Source organism: Mastigoproctus giganteus, chromosome 2 (genome assembly GCF_048544385.1).
Source record: "Mastigoproctus giganteus isolate SK-2022 chromosome 2, ASM4854438v1, whole genome shotgun sequence".
Lineage (NCBI taxonomy): Eukaryota > Metazoa > Arthropoda > Arachnida > Uropygi > Thelyphonidae > Mastigoproctus > Mastigoproctus giganteus.
In genome coordinates, this window is record NC_143576.1 from 238,865,000 (window position 1) to 238,885,534 (window position 20,535).

The 20,535-nt window shown below is 36.8% G+C and overlaps 1 protein-coding gene across 1 annotated transcript in view; it reads left to right on the plus strand.

The window, feature by feature from the left end:
- The window catches only part of LOC150090288 (F-box/LRR-repeat protein 5-like), a 204,433-nt gene that overhangs the window by 12,758 nt on the left and 171,140 nt on the right, over nucleotides 1-20,535 (plus strand). Inside the window, exon 2 of the mRNA XM_090369064.1 lies at nucleotides 19,266-19,403. Within this exon, the coding sequence (XP_090225190.1) occupies nucleotides 19,266-19,403 (138 nt within the window). The remainder of the gene's footprint in view (nucleotides 1-19,265; nucleotides 19,404-20,535) is intronic.

Here is a 20,535-nt window from a genome sequence, read left to right on the forward strand (position 1 = left end):
CAAGTGGATGGGATCACTGTATGGCAAGGTCATCCCTTGTGGCAAGTGTTGCAGACACAGGCTGGTAGTTCACATACTTTTCCTCTGAAAAGTCTTCTGTTGGTGTTGCTGCTGTTTCCCAATAGCTTATGATCCTTAATGTCATTTAAACCTTTCAGAAGTGACTGCTGAACATGGGCAGACTTTAGGTATTGAGATTCATACTAGCTCCTGGCTTTGTAGAATGAGTTTCTTCTTGGAGTTGTTTTTGAGAAATTTGTAAAAATGAAATCTTTCTGCATAAATGCTTTTAAATATTAATTTGTACTTACTTTTACTTTGATTTGTTCTTATTTTCAGTAAAAAAAAATTTTAAAAGAAAAATTCTTAAAAAAAATCTACATGCATGTAAGTATCATTTGATTCATTTTCATAAAATTCTGAATCCAGCCCCTGAGAATCTTCAGCTTTTGTAAGCTGAAATCAGAAATATAGCTGAATAGATATGATCTCCTCCGATTTTCAAAATTGTTTTTGTGCTCCCATCTATTATAAATTGTCTACAATTATATGGAAACACAGATAAGAGATGACAGTGTTTACTGGAAGGCTTCTGTGCAATTTATTATTATTATTACTAGTGACATATGATGCAAGAAAGCAAGCTTATAAAGCATCAGCCAAAAAAAAGAGAAAAAAACACCCACTCCTCCAATAATTTATCTAGTTTTTCCTTGAATTTATTCAAACTACCCGCCTCTAAAACAACAGATGGAAGTTTGATCTGCTGGCCAAAGGCAAACTTCTGCATATATATCCTGCAACTGTTCTCCTTCAGCTGAAATTTTTCCTCTAATATGTGTAATCTGAACAAGAGAAAGAATACCATCACCATTAAGCTGGCTCAATCCATTCGAAGCCTTAGACACTATAATATGATCACCTTGCAGTTGGCTAGGCTCCAGATGCTGCAATTTGCAGAACTAAAACCTTTCTTAGTAAGACTACCCTTTTGTTCCCTTCACTAATCTTGTTGCCCAGTCTTCATCCATTCCAGCAGATCTACATCTTCCTAAAATGAGGCCTCTAAACTTGTATGCAGTTCTCAAGGTGCAGCCTCACCTTTGCTTTGTACAGTGGTATGATAACCTCTGTAACCCTATTAGCAAAGTTCCTGTATATCATTGACAAAACCTCATGAACTGTCCTGAAAGCCTGTCTGCACTGCTTACTCAGTAAACTTCATATCTGACTGCACAATTACTCGCAGGTCCTTTTCATTTTCCACTACACTGAGTGTAGTACCACACAAGTATGCTAATCTGGGATTACTACTACCCATATGCAGTACCTTACATTTATTAGTGTTAAACTTTAACAACCATTTCTTAGCACATCTGACAAATTTTTCTAGGTCTTGTTGCAGTAGCTTATCCTGATCACTGTCATTAACAACCCTGTCAATCTTTGTCATCTTCAAACTTAAACATTAAGCCTAATACATCTTCATCAATATCATTAATAAATATAGAAAACAAAATTGGCCCAGCACTGAACCATGGAGAGCTGTGCCTTTTGATAAACACTCTGTCTTATGTCACTCAGCCATCTCTTTATCCAGAGCAGTAACTTGCCCTTAATGCCACACTGCTCCAATTTGTACAGCAGTCTTTTATGTGCAACAGTATCAAATGTTTTCCTGAAATCCAGGTATATGATATCAAAATTATTTTTTGCATCCAGTTCCTTTATTACTGCATCACAGTATCCAGTCAGATTTGTCAGACAAGGTCCCCCTTAACAAATCCATGCTGTGACTGCAGTGTAATTGTATTCCTGTCTAGGTGGGCCTGCTTTACTCCTTTAACCACTGACTTCATTATTTTCCCCTGGAACAGAAGTTAAGTTCACAAGTCTGTAATTACCCATGTCACCTTTTGATCCCTCTTTGTGAATTGCAGATACATTCACACATCTTCAGCCCATAGAAACCACTCCTGAATTCAGAGATGCTCTCATAATTATGGCTAAGAGTTTGCATACCTTTATTGCCACATCCCTTAATATAATTGGATATATCGCATCTACCACAGGTGCTATTTTTATGTTAAGCATCAACAATTTCACTTCCATTTTCCTCTCAGTTATCACAAAATTATTTAGTTCCCTGTTAGATTTCAATGAACTTCTGGCAATCCCATTCCTAAAGGATTCCTCATATGTGAATGTATAGTAGTGAAAATTAATAGAAACAAGCATTTGTGATGAATAAAATGTTTTTATGGGCTGAAAGCTGTGGGGAGGAAATAATATTGTCACTTCACAACAAATTATGTTATTTTAAACAGTAATATTGCTTTATTTAATTATCCTTATAATTAGCTCATTTTAATAGAAGTTTTTCAATTTACAGTAGAGTATATATAGAAGTATAAAACGGCCTCCGTAGCCGAGTGGGCAGGAGCGGGAGTGCAGTAGTACACGCTCTTTGAGTAGACCGGGGTTCAAGCCCCTGACTGCTAAATACGGTCGATCTGCCAACCTGCACTGGACCAGCTTGGCAGATTATGGTCCATTTCCCTCAGCATGAATTGTTGAGGAGGCTTCCATCCTGCAGTGGGTTGATAATGGCTGCACTTTACCTTTTTTTTTTATATATATAGAAGTATGCTGTTGTTTACAGTATCTTATAGTCTCTGAAAATGCCCTTTGTCTTTAGCCAAAGATTTTTATATTATATTGCTAATATGTCTCAGTTAATATTTTTTCTTTTATGCATCATATCTTTATTACTTACCTCAAACCTCTGTAGCTTTCTGAGCCTCTATGACATGCAGATCTGTGATTATTTGTAGTATACATCTCTTTCAAAATACCATTTTAAGTGATGATTGTTTTGTAAATCATAGAGGCTATTTGAGGAGGAGGTCTCTTCAGACCTGTCAGCCTTCTAAGCAGATTACAGCTAACCACTACATACTGAAAAGGTTCCTTTTTGATATGCAGTTGTTAGATGGGACTGCAGTGAGTCAATATTGGCATTCTTCAAAATGTGATATAGCTTGTGCACAGACTTAGAAAGTGATAAAAAAAAATCAATACTTATAATTAGTGAAAGCATAATCAAATGACTCATTAATAATTTCAAAAATTGAATGATTGCATAATTGATTGCATAAATGATTGCATAATTGCATAATTTGAAATAATCAATTATGAAATACAAAAAAAAGAAGATAAATAAAAAAGAAATGCTGGTGACCAGAATCAAATTGATGTTATCAAAACTAAAGCTTAAAGCTTACGTTCTTTATTGACTTACAACACATACATTTCTTTCCCTCATTCCTCTCCCCATTATCAAAAATTCAACAGGATTTTTGACAATATGATATTTCATTATTGCAAATAGGAACTTAATTATGGATTTCTCTGTAGTTTGACCTACTGTATTGATACATTTGTTTTGCAATTCAGTTTTAGCTTTTACCATTAGTGTTTTTTTTTTTTTTTTTTTATGAGAGATAGTAATAGTTTGTAACAATCTTGTAAACTATTGAAAATAATTCATTTTTTAAAAATGGGATTAGTTTTGTGTGAATTGCTGCTGCTTTGTTTATGATATTTAATATATATTTCCAGAAAACATTATCCATAATTGAAACTAATAGAAATTTTATGAAGAATTAATATAGCTAATGTGGTCTTTACACTTTTGAAAAATTAAGTTTTAAAAATATTGGTTCCAATTTACTCACCTAAATAAGATATCTCTATAACTGTAATGTTAATTCTGTTTTATGTATGTGCTTTTTCTTTATTACTAGCAGTTAATTAGATAATGTACAGTTTCCTGTATTTGGCTGATGCATCATAGATAAGCTAAGTTCATACAATTGACATAGCATGATAATGTGTGCTTCCTTTTTTGAAACTTTAGCAAGAGATATGCTATTTAAAACAACCAAACCATTGCACAATGTTTTTGTGTATAGCTTTTCAAGTAATATTTATTACATTGATTGATTCAATTATATTTAAAACCAACAATTTTAGGAATTTGTTTCAAAAAGACCATGCATTCAGTCTTTGCCATTGATTTAATTGATAATTGCTTTGGCTTTATATCTGTCATCAGTAAGCTTTATCATTGTAATATCACACATTTGATATTAGGATAATTCATTTGTTGCCACCAGCTGTTAAACTAGTTGATTGATTTACTTTGGCTTTTCATTTATTTAATTTTTTAAGAATGAATTAATTTCTGATGTGCAGAATGCGCAAACGGTGTAGTGAAAGAATACACATTTCTCTGCTCAAAATGTAATTCAGACTAAAGCAGGTGTTTGCTCAATTAGCAGTTAAATATTATTCTTATTTTGCCAGATGTTCTGGAACAGCTTTATGCTTTATTATCATTGATATGCTAAACTAATTATAATTTTTAATTTATATTTAACATCAAATTTGTTTTTCGTTACTGTAATCTACTAGCATTTGTAAATTTACTAGAAATTTACAGACAAAGGTTGCTTTTCCTTTTTTTTTTTTTTTTTTTTCTTTTTGATAGTATGGACCAGAACTATAATGCTCAGTACTGGAATGGAGGCTCATCCTTGAGCACTGGATGACACTGAAATGGGGGCATGTAGTTGGACCAGATTTACTGACAAGGTCTGACACGGCACGGCTAAAACCATTGTTTTGAAATCAAAACAATGTGAAAAACCACAGTTTTAAAAATACTAGTAGCCAATTTACTTAGGTTGATATAAATAAGACTGTCTCAATTTCTGTAACTATAATGTCAATTTTATTTTAGTATATCTACTCTTCATTGGGGAGGTGATCTTTTTTAATTGGCTAGATGCCTGTCAAGTTGTGCTGTCAAGCTGTAATCGATGACTTGAAAGGCTGTTTGTACATGCTGGGACAAGCATTTTCTCGCTGCTAATTTCATTGCTTTTTTTGAAGCCTGTGACATCAACAAACTGGAAACCTGTAGAATATTGTTGTCTATTTGCATTTTATTCATGGTTTTAAGAAATGAATTAAGGAAGTACTTTTAAACAAGATCTTTAGAAGGTTGAGTGTAGCACAGGTTAATCAGCTAGCCTGCTGTATTCTAGGTGTTTTAGATACACTTGCTGTGCTGAGAACAAGTTGAAAAAGGCCTTCTTTCAAGTAAATTTGATTTTTGCACAGTAAGTGATTTTGAATAAATTCAAGGAAGAACTAGACAGATTCTTGCAGGGGATGGATGGGTAGTTTTTTTTTTTTTTTCTTTTTTGCTAATGCTCTATAAACTTGCTTTCTTGCATCATTTGCCACTACTAATACTAAGTGTATATTGAAGGTTGATGGCAGAGCTGTTTTAAATATGATGTATGGATGGTTGGATCATTGATGATGTTACCAACAGCAAATTATAAGTGGGAAGTAATCTTGGAAGCTACTAGGCTTTTTATTCCAACTAAGAAATACTGTTTTGGGTTTAGGCCCAAATGGATGTTAGTGGAACTAATGAGACTACTAGCAGAGAAGAAAAATGCATGGGATGCATATAAATTATCAGGCGACAAAGAAGCCCAGCAGATATAAGCTAGTCTGTAATCAAGTCACAAAGGTGATTAGGCAAGCAAAGACAGATTATAAGAATTCTTTGGCAAAGAATGTTAAGAAAGCCAGCAAGGACTTCTTTGCTTATATAAAGGAAAGGGGGGGATACACAGACTAATAGATTAACAGTAGCCGCTGGCAGAGGTAAAAGTGATTCTTGCACTACTTCTGTTGAAATGCCATTGAGCAGCAGCCTGGAAAGCAAGGCAATGGGGATTTCTAGGACTGCTGGGAGTCATAGTGGAACAAGTAAATACATTGGCTGTGTTAGGGTAACTAAGAGTAGAAACAGGTGCATGTATACTTGCATGTACACCAATGCTAGGAGTATAGTTAATAAATTCGATGAGCTTGAAGTGCTAGTCAAGACATCAAAGACAGATATTGTTGGGATATCAGAGACATGGTGTCACACAGACATAAGCAGTGCAGAACTGGAATTTGGGGAGTATAATGTGCACATAAAGGGAAGAGGGGTTATGCTGTTAGTTAAGAAACACACAAAATCTAAGGAAGTGCATCCAATTGATGTTGGTGGACAATGCAATGTTGAGTCTGTTTGGTCTGATATAAGCACTGGGAAAGGAAAAATGAGAGTAGGTGTGTGTTATAGGCCAAATGAATCTGATGAGTATAATGAGCAATTGTGCAGAGAAATAGAGTGGGCCAGTAAATCAGAGTGTTTTATAATGGGGGTTTTAATTTCCCAGAGATTAACTGGAATTTAACCCCAGGGGCTCACATCTGGTGAGTATGGGTTTGGCACACCCAGGGTCCTCAGCTGGATATCATCATTCTTCTCTTTCTTGGTGATTTCCTTCTACTTCTCTTCTCTTCTCTCTCTCTCTCTCTCTCACACACACACACACACACACACACACACACACACACACACACACACACACACACACACACACACACACACACACACACAGGGTAACTCAGAAATTTTTTTTTTGGCTGGTGCAGCATAAGCCTCAGGCTTCCTTGCACCATATGGCTAATAATAATAATAATAATAATAATAATTTGTGGTTTGGTCACTCACACACTAGCAAGACTTTTGTGGATTTATTGGATGATCGTTTTCTAAAGCAGCATGTTCATGAGGCAACTAGAGTGAGTAATACTCTTGATCTGATTATCAGTAGTGATTCTTCATGCATTAAGAATCTGCAGATAAAGGAACCACTAGGTGGCAGTGATCACAGTGTGCTGAAGTGGGATTTACTCAAAGAGGTAACTACCATCAAGGGTAAAGGGAAAGGTTTTTGCTTTCGTAAAGGTGACTACGATGGTCTGAGACAGTATTTAAATTCTATACAGTGGGACCAACTGATGATGTTACCAATATAGTGACTGGAGTGAGTCCGAGTAGTGTGTATGCGGGGAGCATTGTCGAGGCCAAGTTATGTCAAGGTTCAGAGTATATTCTTACCATGTGTACACCATATCCAAAAATTTCATTATTTCATACAGCATGTCCCTCCCACTTCTCCTTACTATTGAATACACCATGAATTGTCAAACTAATAGAACAAGCTTATCTGCGAAAAAATCTAAATCTCCCAAGCACTTCCTAATTCATTTCACAAATATACATGATCTCCATTCTAATCTCAACGATGTCCATTTCCACTTGCAGTCTGCCAAACCCCATGTACTTTTTCTGACAGAATCTCAGTTATCGGTTGATTCAAGTACTGCTCATCTCAGATGCCCAAATTATTCGCTGTATGATTCCTTTTGCCTCAAAGGTGGTACTTGTGCATATGTCCGTTCTGATATTCCCTGTCAGAGACTTGGCAGTTTGGAATCTCCTCTCTTTGACCTTCTCTGGCTTAAAATCTCTCTACCTCACTGTGTCAAATTCATCTGTTGTCTCTACCGTTCTCCCAACTCCACTAATCACTTGGAGCTCTTTGACTTCCTCTCTTTGCAACTTGACTTTCTCCAATCCAACTTTCCTAACAGTGAGGTAATTTTCCTTGGTGATTTTAATGTTCACAACTCCAGCTGGCTTCCATTTTCTAGTCACACTGACCCAGCTGGTCGAGATGCTGAGGCTTTTGCAATTACTAATGACCTTACACAGATTGTTCATTTACCTACAAGAATACCAGACAATCCTAATCATATAGCCAATACACTTGATCTTTTTCTCACAAACAACCCTTCCAAGTACACGGTCGATGTGAGAGGTCCTTTAGCCACTTCAGATCACAACTTGGTGATTGTCTCTTCTCCAATGGAACCTTTATCTCATGGCTATTCTCAACCTCGTGTTGTTTGGCATTACAAGAATGCAAAATGGGATGACCTGCGAGATTTCTTTTCTTCTTTTCCTTGGTCGGATTACTGTTTCAAAACTTCTGATGTCAACGTTTGCTCAGATTGTGTGAGTGAAATTATTCTTGCAGGAATGGAATCCTTTATCCCACACTCCACTTTAAAATCTCATCCTTTATCTAAACCTTGGTTTTCCAATAAATGTGCTAAGGCTGTTCAAAAGAAGAATGTTGCATATCGTAATTGGCTTGTTTCTAATTCTACAGTTTCATTTTCTGCCTACACCAAAGCTTGCAACAATTGTAAAGCAGTTATTAATCAGTCCAAACTAAAGTTTGTACAGGCTAAGAATAGAAAACTTGCTTCTTGCCCTAATGGTAGCTGAGAATTCTAGTCTCTTGCCAAAGCTAATGGCCGCAACTTTTGCCCATCTCTGCTCCCACCTCTGTCCAAACCAGATGGTTCTGTTGTCACTTCAGCCAAGGATAAAGCTGACCTGCTAGTATCCCATTTTTCTTCCAACTCATGTATTAATGATCTTGGCAAAACAACTCCCAACACGCTCCATTCAATGCTTCCTGTGGTCTTCCGTCAAAAAGATGTCAGAAGGATTTTTATGAATCTTGATGCTGAGAAAGCTCCAGGTCCCGATGGTATTTCTCCCCTTGTTCTCAAAACCTGTGCTCTTGAACTTACTCCTATTGTTTGGCGCCTTTTTTCACTTTGTTATTCGAAAGGTGTTTGTCTTCTGCTTGGAAATTTGCTCATATCCAGCCAGTTCCTAAAATGGGTGACAAATCCCTCCCATCCAGTTATCATCACATTGCAATTACTTCTACTCTTTCTAAAGTAATGGAGAAATCAATTAACCGCCAACTCTTAAACTATCTTGAAACCTTCCATCTGATCAATGATCGCCAGTATGGATTCCGTCAGTGTCGATCCACTGCTGATATTCTGGCTTATGTTACCCATTTATGGACTGATTCAATGGAAAGGTTCTGTGAAACACAAGTAGTTGCCCTTGACATCTCAAAGGCTTTCGATCGTGTTTGGCATAAAGGTCTTCTAAACAAGCTTCCATCTTATGGTTTGCCAACTGTTTTTATTAATTGGTTATCCAGTTTTCTCTCTGATCGCTCACTGAGGGTGATGGTAGATGGCTCCCTGTCTTCTAACTTCTCCACTAATGTCGGTGTCCCCCAAGGTTCAGTTCTTTCCCCCACTCTTTTCTTCTTGTATATTAATGACCTTCTTCATTGACTGGAAATCCTATCCATAGTTTTGCCGATGATAGCACATTGCATTCCACTTTCCATTTTGAGAAACCTTGTCCTGCTCAATCAGCTTCAACTTCTCAAAATCTGCTTCCAATTCCTTAAATGCCAATCTTTAGGTAATTCTCCAGTGGGGCAAAGACAACTTAGTCGATTTCAAAACTTCTAAAACTCAGTCTTGTCTTATATCTCGCAAAAAGGATTCTTCTGCTCCTATGCTTATCTTTAGTGACACTCCAATTTCTAGGCAAAATGATATATCTCTTTTGGGGATTACCCTGACTTCTAATCTCCCTTGGCACAAGCACATTACTAATATTGCTTCCTCTGCATCTAAAAAACTTGGTTTTCTTTTTCACTCTTGGCGTTACTTTTCTTCCAAACAGCTGCTCACTCTGTATAAATCGCAAATCCGCCCTGCCATGGAATATTATTCCAACATCTGGGGCGGTGCCCCCAAAACCTCTCTCAGGCTTCTTGATTCCATTCAGAAGAGGGCAGTTAGGTTAATTAATGATTCATCTCTAACAGAGTCTCTCCACTCGCTTGCTCATAGACATACTGTTTCTGCTACATGCCTCTTCTACAGATACTTTCATGGGAACTGTTCTTCTGAATTTGCTTCTATAATTCCCGCTCTCTCTTTCAAAACAGTCCGAACACATGCCGCCACCAGCCAACATCCGCTTACTGTCCAACTTCAAACTCACAGAACCAACTTTTCATCTTCCTCGTTTATTCATTCAACTGCTGTTTTGTGGAACAACCTTCCTTCATACGTATTTCCTGAAAATTACAGTCTACAGAACTTCAAGTCCAATGTCAACAAATATCTGCTTTCGTCTTCTCAACCTCCAACCCAAACACGGTACTAAGTAATATAGGTTCTAAAACCTCTCGTGTTTGGGATTTACATAAAAAAAAAAAAAAAAAAGGTATGAAGATTTCTGAGCAGTGCAGACATGCTGTCATGGCAACTCCTGTGGTCTTGTCAACGATATATGGGGGAATTTTTCTAGCAGGGATAAGGAAATGATTATCCCCTGGTATAAGGCAATGGTCAGGCCACACCTTGAGTACTGCATAAAGGTCTGTAAGCCTCATTGTCGGAAGGATATCGAGTCGCTAGAACGAGTACAGAGAAGGATGACAAGACTGGTGAGAGGAACAAAGGGGTGCTCTCTTACAAGGAAAGGCTTAAGTTCTGCAAATTGCAGCATCTGGAGGCTAGGCACCTGCGAGGTGATCTGATTGATATGTATAAGGCCTTGAATGGATCGAGCACGCTGAATTCTGATGGGATTCTTCTGCTTTCTCAGATTACAAACACAAGGAGGCATAAATTCAAATTGAGAAAACACAGTTGTAGAATAGATGTGCAGAAATTTAGCCAGTGAGTGGTTAATTGATGGAACAAACTTCCATCTGTCATTGTGGAAGTTGATAGCTTAAATAAATTCAGGGAGGAACTCGACAAACTTTTAGAGGTAATGGTTGTGTGAAATTGTGTTTTTTTTTTTTTTTTTTTAGCAAAAGAAGTACTACATACTTCATGATAAACTAATTGTTATGCATTCTCATTGCTTCCATAATTTTCACTAGTTTAACTATTAATTCCATCTAATAATATAATTTTTTGTATGGAATTTTTCCACACTGATTGGTCTGTAGTTATCATTTTATTCTTGGAACTACCTTTATGGTTTGGTAATACATTGGCACTTCTCTGGTCCACCCGAGTCTAATGAAGCCTTCATTGTTAATTTGTATTAAGTGATTAACTTTCAAATGATAACTTTGTTTGATACTTCCCTTGCCACTTTCTTTAAATTAACTATTTATATGCAGTCAGCTCCAGGACCCCTCTTTGTTTCATGCTCAAAATGTTTTGTGGTAAGCAGTGTTATATAATTTCCGTGTTGCTGGTTTTACAGTGTTCAGGTTCACTGACACAGTTTCTCCTTGCTGTGAATGGACTTTCATTTGTAAAGATAATTTTGAATTAGCCATTCAGTTCATTAGGTGGGAAAAATCTGATTCCTCCTCTTCTTTGTACTTCCACATGTGTAAAACTTTGATCTCTTTCTTTGCTCTTTTTGGTGAGTGATTTATCATATGCACCCTTTGTTAGCATAACTATTTCTCTGGTAATATTACAGATAAACTTATAACTGAAATATGCTTCAGAGCTTTTGTAACTGTCCAGTGCTATCTTTTTTATGCCTTATTAAACTAAACAGTTTCTTATTCATCCACTTCTCCAAACACCTCATGATGTTTTCTTAACGTTATATATGCATTCATGCCTTCTGTAATTGTGGCTTTAAAAGCTATTCCTAATTCACCTGTATTCACCCTCTTCACAGTCTTCCTAGTTGATGGAAGCCATGTAGCATCTTAGACTGTTATAGGCTGCTTTCTTGAAATTAAAATTCTTCTCTTTACCTTTAACAACTGAGAGCTCACTTGTTATTGTCCACCATAAGCACTCCATGATCTCTTTATGCTTAGATTCCTATACTGTCATCCCTATGACACTATCATTAGGGTTATCAGGTCTACAATATTCTTGCTTGTAGTACTTTCATTAACATGCCGATAAAGATAATAATCTTGTTGATTTAAAAATTTTTATCTATATAGTGACTTTTCCTCCCAGTTTCTCCAATCATTAAGGAGCAGATTTAAATTTCCCATAACAAAGGGGCACTCACATTTTCCTGCCTATGCCATCTGCAAGAAGAGGTGCTGATCATTCTTTTTGCAGTGTTCTGGTCTGTATGTTATTCCCAGTCGTATTTTTACCTTGCTTCCTTCTGTATAGCACCATACAGGCTTATTGCTGCTATATATTAGTTCCAAACTGGAAATGCCTTGGAACAGAATGTTCTTCTTCTTATTATTATTATTATTAGCCATATGGTGCAAGGAAGCCTGAGGCTTATGCTGCACCAGCCAAAAAAAAAAAAATCTGAATTACCCTGAGAGAGAGAGAGAGTCAGAAGTAGAAGGGAATCACCAGGAAAGAGAAGAATGGTCACATCCAGCCATGTAGTGCAAGGAAGCCACAGGCTTTTTCTGCACTGGCCAAAAAAAGAAAGAAAAAATAGATAAGAAAATGGACTATGCACTTCCCTCTTACACGTAGATAACTCTCCAGTTGACCTTTGAATTTCTTCAAACTGTCAGCCTCAACTACCTGCAGGGCCAGCTTGCTCTGGTAATCAATAACTCTCTGACTAAAAGTAAGTTATACAATCTAGTGGGAACCTTTTCAGGGAAGAGTTCAAATTATAAGGATCCTTTTCAGAATTCAAATTACATGGGAAGAGGTATATATAACTATGTATATATAAAGTGCTTTAGCATCATAATACACAGCCATTTCTGAATAAACAGAAAATTTTTAAGTCGGCATCGTTTTAGGTTATATCTCATATTGTGAATACCTTCACAACGAGTTGCCATGATATTGCAGTACTTCGAATAAGTAACGCTTCACCTAAGGAGAAGACTAATGTTACTTATTCTCAGATAGGTACCACCACCCAGACAGCACTGTTTCAGGGCTATTTTGTATATGTGTGGGATAATAACTCAACTATCCACTTGTCCCTATTAGACTTAGAAAAGCAAAAAGGTAGAGGGAAAGTAATAGTAGGAGTGGAAGAGGAAAAGAAACGGTGTAGAAGAATGAAAGGGACAGTAACTCCTTCAACTCACACCACTCAAAAACTCATAAACTCCTCAAATAGGCAATGCTTCCCCAGTGGAGAAGGCTGTTGTTACCTATTCTTGGAAACTCCGGACATCATCAGGCTCCCCCTGGTGCCGTTTCAGGGCTATTTGGCCCTTCTTCGGTGAGTGGGTAGGTACCCAAGTGGTGCAATGATGGCAAAAACAGTTATGAAGTATAACTCCACAATATGTGAGATGCCTGATGGTGTATGATGTATTTAGACTAAGGCGCATTTAGGGCTAGAGCCTCAAGCTGCGAACAAATTTGGACTATGTATATATAAAGTGCTTTAGCATCATAATACACAGCCATTTCTGAATAAACAGAAAATTTTTAAGGCGGCATCATTTTAGGTTATATCTTACATTATACACCATCAGGCATCTCTCATGTTCTAGAGTTATACTTCATAACTGTTTTTGCCATCATTGCATCACTTGGGTACCTACCCACTCACCGAAGAAGGGCCAAATAGCCCTGAAACGGTGCCGTCTGGGTGGTGGTACCTATCTGAGAATAAGTAACATTAGGCTTCTCCTTAGGTGAAGCGTTACTTATTCGAAGTAGTGCAATATCATGGCAACTCGTTGTGAAGGTATTCACAATATGAGATATAACCTAAAACGATGCCGCCGTAAAAATTTTCTGTTTATTCAGAAATGGCTGTGTATTATGATGCTAAAGCACTTTATATATACATAGTCCAAATTTGTTCGCAGCTTGAGTCTCTAGCCCTAAATGCACCTTAGTCTAAATGGGAAGAGGTTTAAACCTCTTCCCGTATAATTTGAATTTATGGACCCTAGTTCTTCTAGAATTCTTTATAATGGTGGAAATTTTGCCTTCATTCATTTTACTAACCTCTCTCAGAGCCTTATAAACCTCAATCAGGCCCTCTCTAAGATGCCTGGTTGATTCAAAACTCTGTAGCCCACATAATCAAAGTCTTTCCTCATGTGGCTGCCCTTTTGCTGATATCACCATGATGGTTGCCTTTCTTTAGACCCTTTCAAAAAACTCAGTGTCTTTTTTCATATGGTCTCTATACTGGTACACAGTATTCCAAATGGGGCCTTTTGATTGCTTTATGCAGTGGGATTACAGGATATTATTTAATAAATCATCATAGGATACCATTGTCCTTTCTGGCTGCTTGTTTACACTTCTCAGAAAACTTCATATCTGCCCGTTTCTTAACTCTCAGATCTCTTTCTTCCATTTCTGTTTTAATTCAGCCCCACCAAGTACATAAGTTATTTTGGGGTTGCTATTCCTCAAGTGTAAGACCTTACATTTTGCATCATTAAAACATAGCTGCCACTTTTCTGACCATTCTTGAAGCCTGTTCAAGTCATCCTGAAGGAACGCTGCTTGGCACTGATAATTAAAAACTCTTCCAATCTTTACATTCTGATGATGCTACACCAATCTGAAGAATAGCCATTAATCACAACCTTCTGCTACCCAGCAATCCATGTTAGAATCTTTCCAGTAATCTCAACATATTCTAGCTTATATGGTCTACACATGATCTGCCTACTGTAAAACTGCATTGTTCTTGTGATCTCTGGAATTCCTTTTCCAATTGATTCCTTATAATCCTTCCCATGGTTTTCATAATGCAGTTTGTTATGCAGATACCTCAATAATTTGAACAAGTTTTTCTATCTCATTTTTTAAGAATTGAGACCATATACTCTGAAGTCATTTCCTTTGGTATTGTCTCTCTTCAAAATATGCCATTTATTAGTTTTGTGCTTAATATAATCACTTTTTTCCCCTCCATATTTCATTAATTCTAAGCTAATCCCTCCTAGCCCAGATGCTTTTACCATTCTTCCCTGCCCTTGGCTCTCTCTCACCACCTCTGCTGTCACTGGTAATCCTGTGTCCTTATGCTGATGTTCTTTCTCTACCATGTACTCTTCCCTATCTTCCCATAGTAGTTTCTTATAATATTGTACCCATTCCTCCATATCGATTATCTCCAAATTTGTCTTGTGCATGTTTTGATTCTTTATACCCTTTAATACTGACCAGACTTCTGTTGATTTGCTGTTTATATTTCTTTTCCATGCTTCATTCTTTATCTCTATTACTACCTTTTTTGCTTCCTTTTTCTTTGCCTTATAAGCTGTCTTATTTTCCTCACTCTTTGTTTTTAACCATTTGTGATATGCCTTCTTTTTCTCTTTTACTGTTTTGCTAACCACATCAGTCCACCAATAGTTTTCCTTATGTCTTCCTTTATCTCAGTAACTCAGTACCTCCTGTTCTACCTTTTTTTATGTTTTGTGTCAGATATTCATAAATATTATCTGTGCTTCCTTCAAACTCTTCATTTATTTCATGGTCTATTCTCTGAACATAGTCCTTATATTTTCATCATGGAGGAACTCAATATTAAATATTTTTTATCATATCCTTCTCTTCCTCTACCTCCCTTGGCTGTACTGTATCTCTCTCTCTCTCTCTCTCTCTCTCTCTCTCGTTTTTGTGACCAAGGCAAAAGAGTTTTTGCTCTGGCAAGATAATGGTGTGATCTGCAATCAAATCCTCTATACACTCACACATCATTCAGTATAACTGAACTTATTTGTTTTGATATGACATAATCAATGATGAATCTACATTGCATAGTTGTTTGAGGCCATGTAAATTTGTGAAAATTTTTTTTTCCTGGAAAAATGTGTTATTGATTTTAAAATTTAATTGTCCACATAACTGTAATCAAGTAACAAAGGACGTTAGGCAAGAAATGAAGATTATGAGAAATCTTTGGTAAAAGATGCAAAGAAAAACAGTAAAGACTTCTTTACTTATGTAAACTTTAGAAGGAAGGGGATGAATCAGATTGGTCCACTTGACATTGATGGTTCGATTGTTGATGACAAACTGAAAGAGTATTTTGCCCCTACATTCACACATGAGAAGTTATTCAGGGAGGTGAATGCCAGAAATTTATCAAACGCTGGCAAGGAGTTAAATGATTTTGTAATAACTGAGAGCAAAGTAGAGGAGAAATTGTTGAAATTCAGCATAAGAAAGGCACCTGGGGTGGATGTGTTTATCCAGTTATATTAAAGGAAGTAAGCAAACCCTTATAATTATGAAATATTTCATATTTCATAATTATAAAGCTTTCCATAATTCCATAATTATGAAAGCTTCCTTGGACTCAGGGGAGATCCCCATGGACTGGAGATGTGCAAATGTGTCCCCAATTCATAAAGAGGAAGGGTGACATGAGTAATTATAGACCTGTTAGTTTAACTTCTGTTCTAGGGAAATTAATGGAGGCACTGGCTAAGGAAGCAATGCAGGATCATCTAGACAAGGCTGCAGTTATAGTTCAGACAGAGCATGAGTTTGTTAAGGGGAAGTGTTGTCTGACTGATTTGATTGGATACTATGATGTGGTCACAAAGGAATTGGATGCAAAAAATTATTTTGATATCATATACTTGGATTTTAGGAAAGCTTTTGATACTGTGGCACATGGAAAACTACTGTTCAAATTGGAGCAGTATGGCATTAAGGGCAAGTTGCTACAATAGTTAAAAGGTTGGTTGAGTGGGAAAAGACAGAGGGTGGTAATCAATGGACACTGCTCATCTTGGACTAATGTTATTAGTGGAGTCCCCTAGGGTTCAGTGTTGGGCCCATTGTTGTTTTCTGTATTTATCAATGATATTGATGAAAGTATATAAGGGTTGATGTCTAAGTTTACAGACGATACAAAGGTTGGCAGGGTTGTTAATGATAGTAAAGATAGTACATTACTGTGACAGGATCTAGAAAAGTTGAGCAGATGGGCTGAGAGGTGGCCAATGAAGTTTAACATTGACAAATGTAAAGTACTACATATGGGAAGCAGTAAACCCAGAGTAACGTATCAACTCTGTGGTACTACACTGACAGTGGTAGAGAATGAAAAGGACCTGGGAGTAATTGTGCAGGCAGATATGAAGTTTTATGAGCTGTGCAGACAGTCTGCAAGAGTAGCTAGCTCATGGTGTGTTCTCAATGATATACAGGAATTTTTCTAGCAGGGATAAGGAGGTGATTATCCCCTTGTATAAGGCAATAGTCAGGCCACACCTTGAGTACTATATACAGATCTGGAGGCCTCATTTTAAGAAGGATGTAGAGCTGTTGGAACGAGTACAGAGAAGGGCAACAAGGTTAGTGAATGGAACAAAGGGTTGCTCTTATGAATAAAGTGATCCGAGGTGATCCGATTGAGGTGTACAAAGTTGAATGGTTTGAGCATGCTCAATGCTGATGGGATTCTTCCTCTTGCTCAGAATAATCACATGAGAGGGCGTAAATTGAAATTGAGGAAAGATGGTTGTAGGATAGATTGTAGGATTTTTGATTTAAGTCGTCAAACCACAATGACAATAATTCCTCCATTTTTTTCTAAAAGTTTATTTCTGCTATAACTCACTTAGTGTCATTTATTGTGTTGTACTTACTGTCGTGGCATATTACATTGACTGTTTTATTTTATTTGTATATTTCATTATGGTACTCACAGTCAATGAAGGCAATTTCATAATTCTACACACATGAGGACTTGACTGACCATCTTCCATTCTACGAATTACTACCATCTTTTTTCCAATGTGATTTTTTTTTTTTCCCCCGACCGGGCTAGCCAGGTGGGTAAAGTGCCTGCCTGGCAACCCAAAGGTCGCGGGTTCGAATCCCACCTCGGGCTTGGATCAAAGTACTACAAAAACCTTGGGAGGTGCATTATGGCCACAGAAGCCGATGCGCCAAACAACTACAAAAAAAGAAAAAAAAAGTGACTTTTTGTGACATTTTTACATTCAGTTGGCTTTACAGCACTTCTCTTATTGGCACTGACATGGCAGTTCTTATTTTATTAATTTAATCAACAATTTTTAATTAAAACTCACAAATTCACATTATAATAAGTGGCCCAACAAGTGAACTGAGTGTTTCTCTTCTCTGTCTCCAGCCACCCCATCCTTGATTGGCTTAGATAGTAGATAGGGGGATAGCTCTCATCTCTGATTGCTGTGCTGTTTCTTTACATCATATCTGGTGTTCATAGGTGTGCATTATTGAGATTTTTTAAGGTTTTTTGATATTTTTGGCCTTCTGGTTTCAAAATTGTCATTATTGTGAATCGTTGCTGTTGTTGTTGTTATTTGGTTTTAGCATTAGCATTTAGCATTAGCATTAGTAGAGGCATTTGATGCAAGAAAGCAAGCTTATGCAGCATCAGCCAAAAAAAAAAAAAAAAAAACCACTTCCACTTCACCCCTCTGTTCGTTCAAAATACCTGTCCAGCTGAGCCTTAAACTTATTTAGGCTATCAACCTCCACCACAAGGGATGGAAGTCTGTTCCACCAACCAACCACCCGCTGGCTAAAGGCAAATTTCCGCACGTCTATCCTACATCCGTCTTTCCTCAATTTGAATTTATGCCCTCTCAGGTGATTTTTCTGAGCTAGAGGAAGAATCCCATCAGCATTGAGCATGCTTAAACCATTCAAAGTTTTTAGGAGCATTAGCAACTAAGGCCATATTTCTCCGGGGATATGCGGTGGTCATTCCCTGACCTTTCCGCATCCTCCGTATTTGGTGGTGACGGGTTCGAATCCCGGTCTAATCAAGAAGCGTGTGCTACGCGCTGCTGCTGCTCCTTCCACCTGGCTACGGAGGCGCCCATGAATCTTTGCAAAACAGACTGTCACAAAATGAGGGTTTGCTGTATACAGTAAAGACTACTGATAACTGAACTCAGAAGTGTGTGTGTGTGCATGTGCACGTGTGCACGCGCGTGCACACACAACTTTCCTGGTGATTAACATAATAAAAAATACTTTCCTGTTGATTAATTAACATAATAAAAAATAATTATGTATTGTGAATGTGTAATTCCTCTAACTTCTCCTGAAGTTAAGTTTTCTGTTCCATTGCTTGAGTTTCAATTTAGATAATTTGTGTGGATAACTGTGTGAAGCATTAGGGGGACAGAAAATCTCAAAAGTGGACCGTGAGCTTTCCAGGAGGTTTGGGTTTGATTTAATTTAAAAACTTAAGTAGTGCCAAATAACTTTTTATCCAAATAATTTTTATACCTCACTATAAAAAATGAGACATTTGTGAATATCATCTTCAGCAGAATAATTATTAATATTAAAACATTTAAAACAGTTTGGAAGAAAGTAATGTCTGCATTATTTCAAAAACAAAGATTAAATTTATTTTATTTAAAAAAGGTTTGTTTTATTTACTTATTTCCATATACTTTTCAAATATTAAAAAATGGTAATCATTTAGTAGTCTCATTACTGAAATGAATTTTTCTCTTATATTCCAGTTATCTTGTACAGACTTTTCTGACTATGGTGCCCTCAAGGCTTTGCTTCAGAATTTGCATCAGACTTTCTGTGAATTTAAATGTCATGAACAAATTGAAAATAAATATATCATGAAGAAACTGAAAAATAGGCTCAAGGCAAGTTTTGAAATTTTCTGTAGATCTATATACATTGTGCTACATGTAAGTTCCATATGATTTGTAATTCTGTGTATGTATAAAGGATACAGCAATTTATTTCTTCTTTCGGATATATTTCATTTTCTTTGCTCATCTATCCTTGGTAGTATCAGAAGACATTGACAGGGGCAGGATTTTGCAGTTGAAATAATCAGAAAATGTCTCAAACATCAACCTAGGAATGAGAATCGTGCATCTCTCTCACTGATCGACAAGTGTAGCAACAAAGTCAACCATGATCCCTGTTTCCACTTATTCATTTATACAGTATTAATATTAAAGGAAGCTACAATATTTATAGTTTATATATGTGGCCCCTATAACATTTTAACTGTTCAAATTTCCCTTCATTCATTTTATTATTGCTGACCTTGCCAGTCACATTTTCCTCTTTTGGACCCTTTCGAGAAGCTCGCTGTCTTTCTTTTTAAAGTGCAGTCTCCATACTCAAACAATAGTATTAGCCACGTAATGGAAGGAAACCATTGGCTTTTATTGCATTGGCATAAAAAAAAAATATATATATATATATAATAAAATAAAACAAAGTAATAATAAAATAAAATGAATAAATTTTATACATAAATAAAATAAACAACCTATATGTTTTCCTTTGATGTATGTAACTGTCTGGCTGACCTTTGAATTTTCCCAAGCTGGCAGCTTCGACCCCTGGAGGTGACTTATTCCAGCAATTAACGACACACTGGCCAAAAGGAAATGTCATACAATCAGGGCCAAATATCTTTCCTTGTACTTTGAATTTATGGCCTCTACTTCTGGAATCATTTTTAACAGTGAAAATTTTGGCTTCATTCATTTTGATACCTACTCTCAGACACTTATAGACCTTATTCCCAGGCTCTCTCAAGCAGCACATTATTCCAACAAGGTCTCTCAGTAACCTTATATAGTGTGATTACAACCTCCCTATCCCCACAACCAAATGTTTGACAAATTATCAATATAACACCATGGGTCCTTGCTGCCTCCCTGTCTCGAAGGGAGAAGTTACTTCTGTGAATTAAGGGATGGTTGTGTGGTAGAAAACAGAATGATTATTAATGACCATTGCTGTTCACAGGCTAAT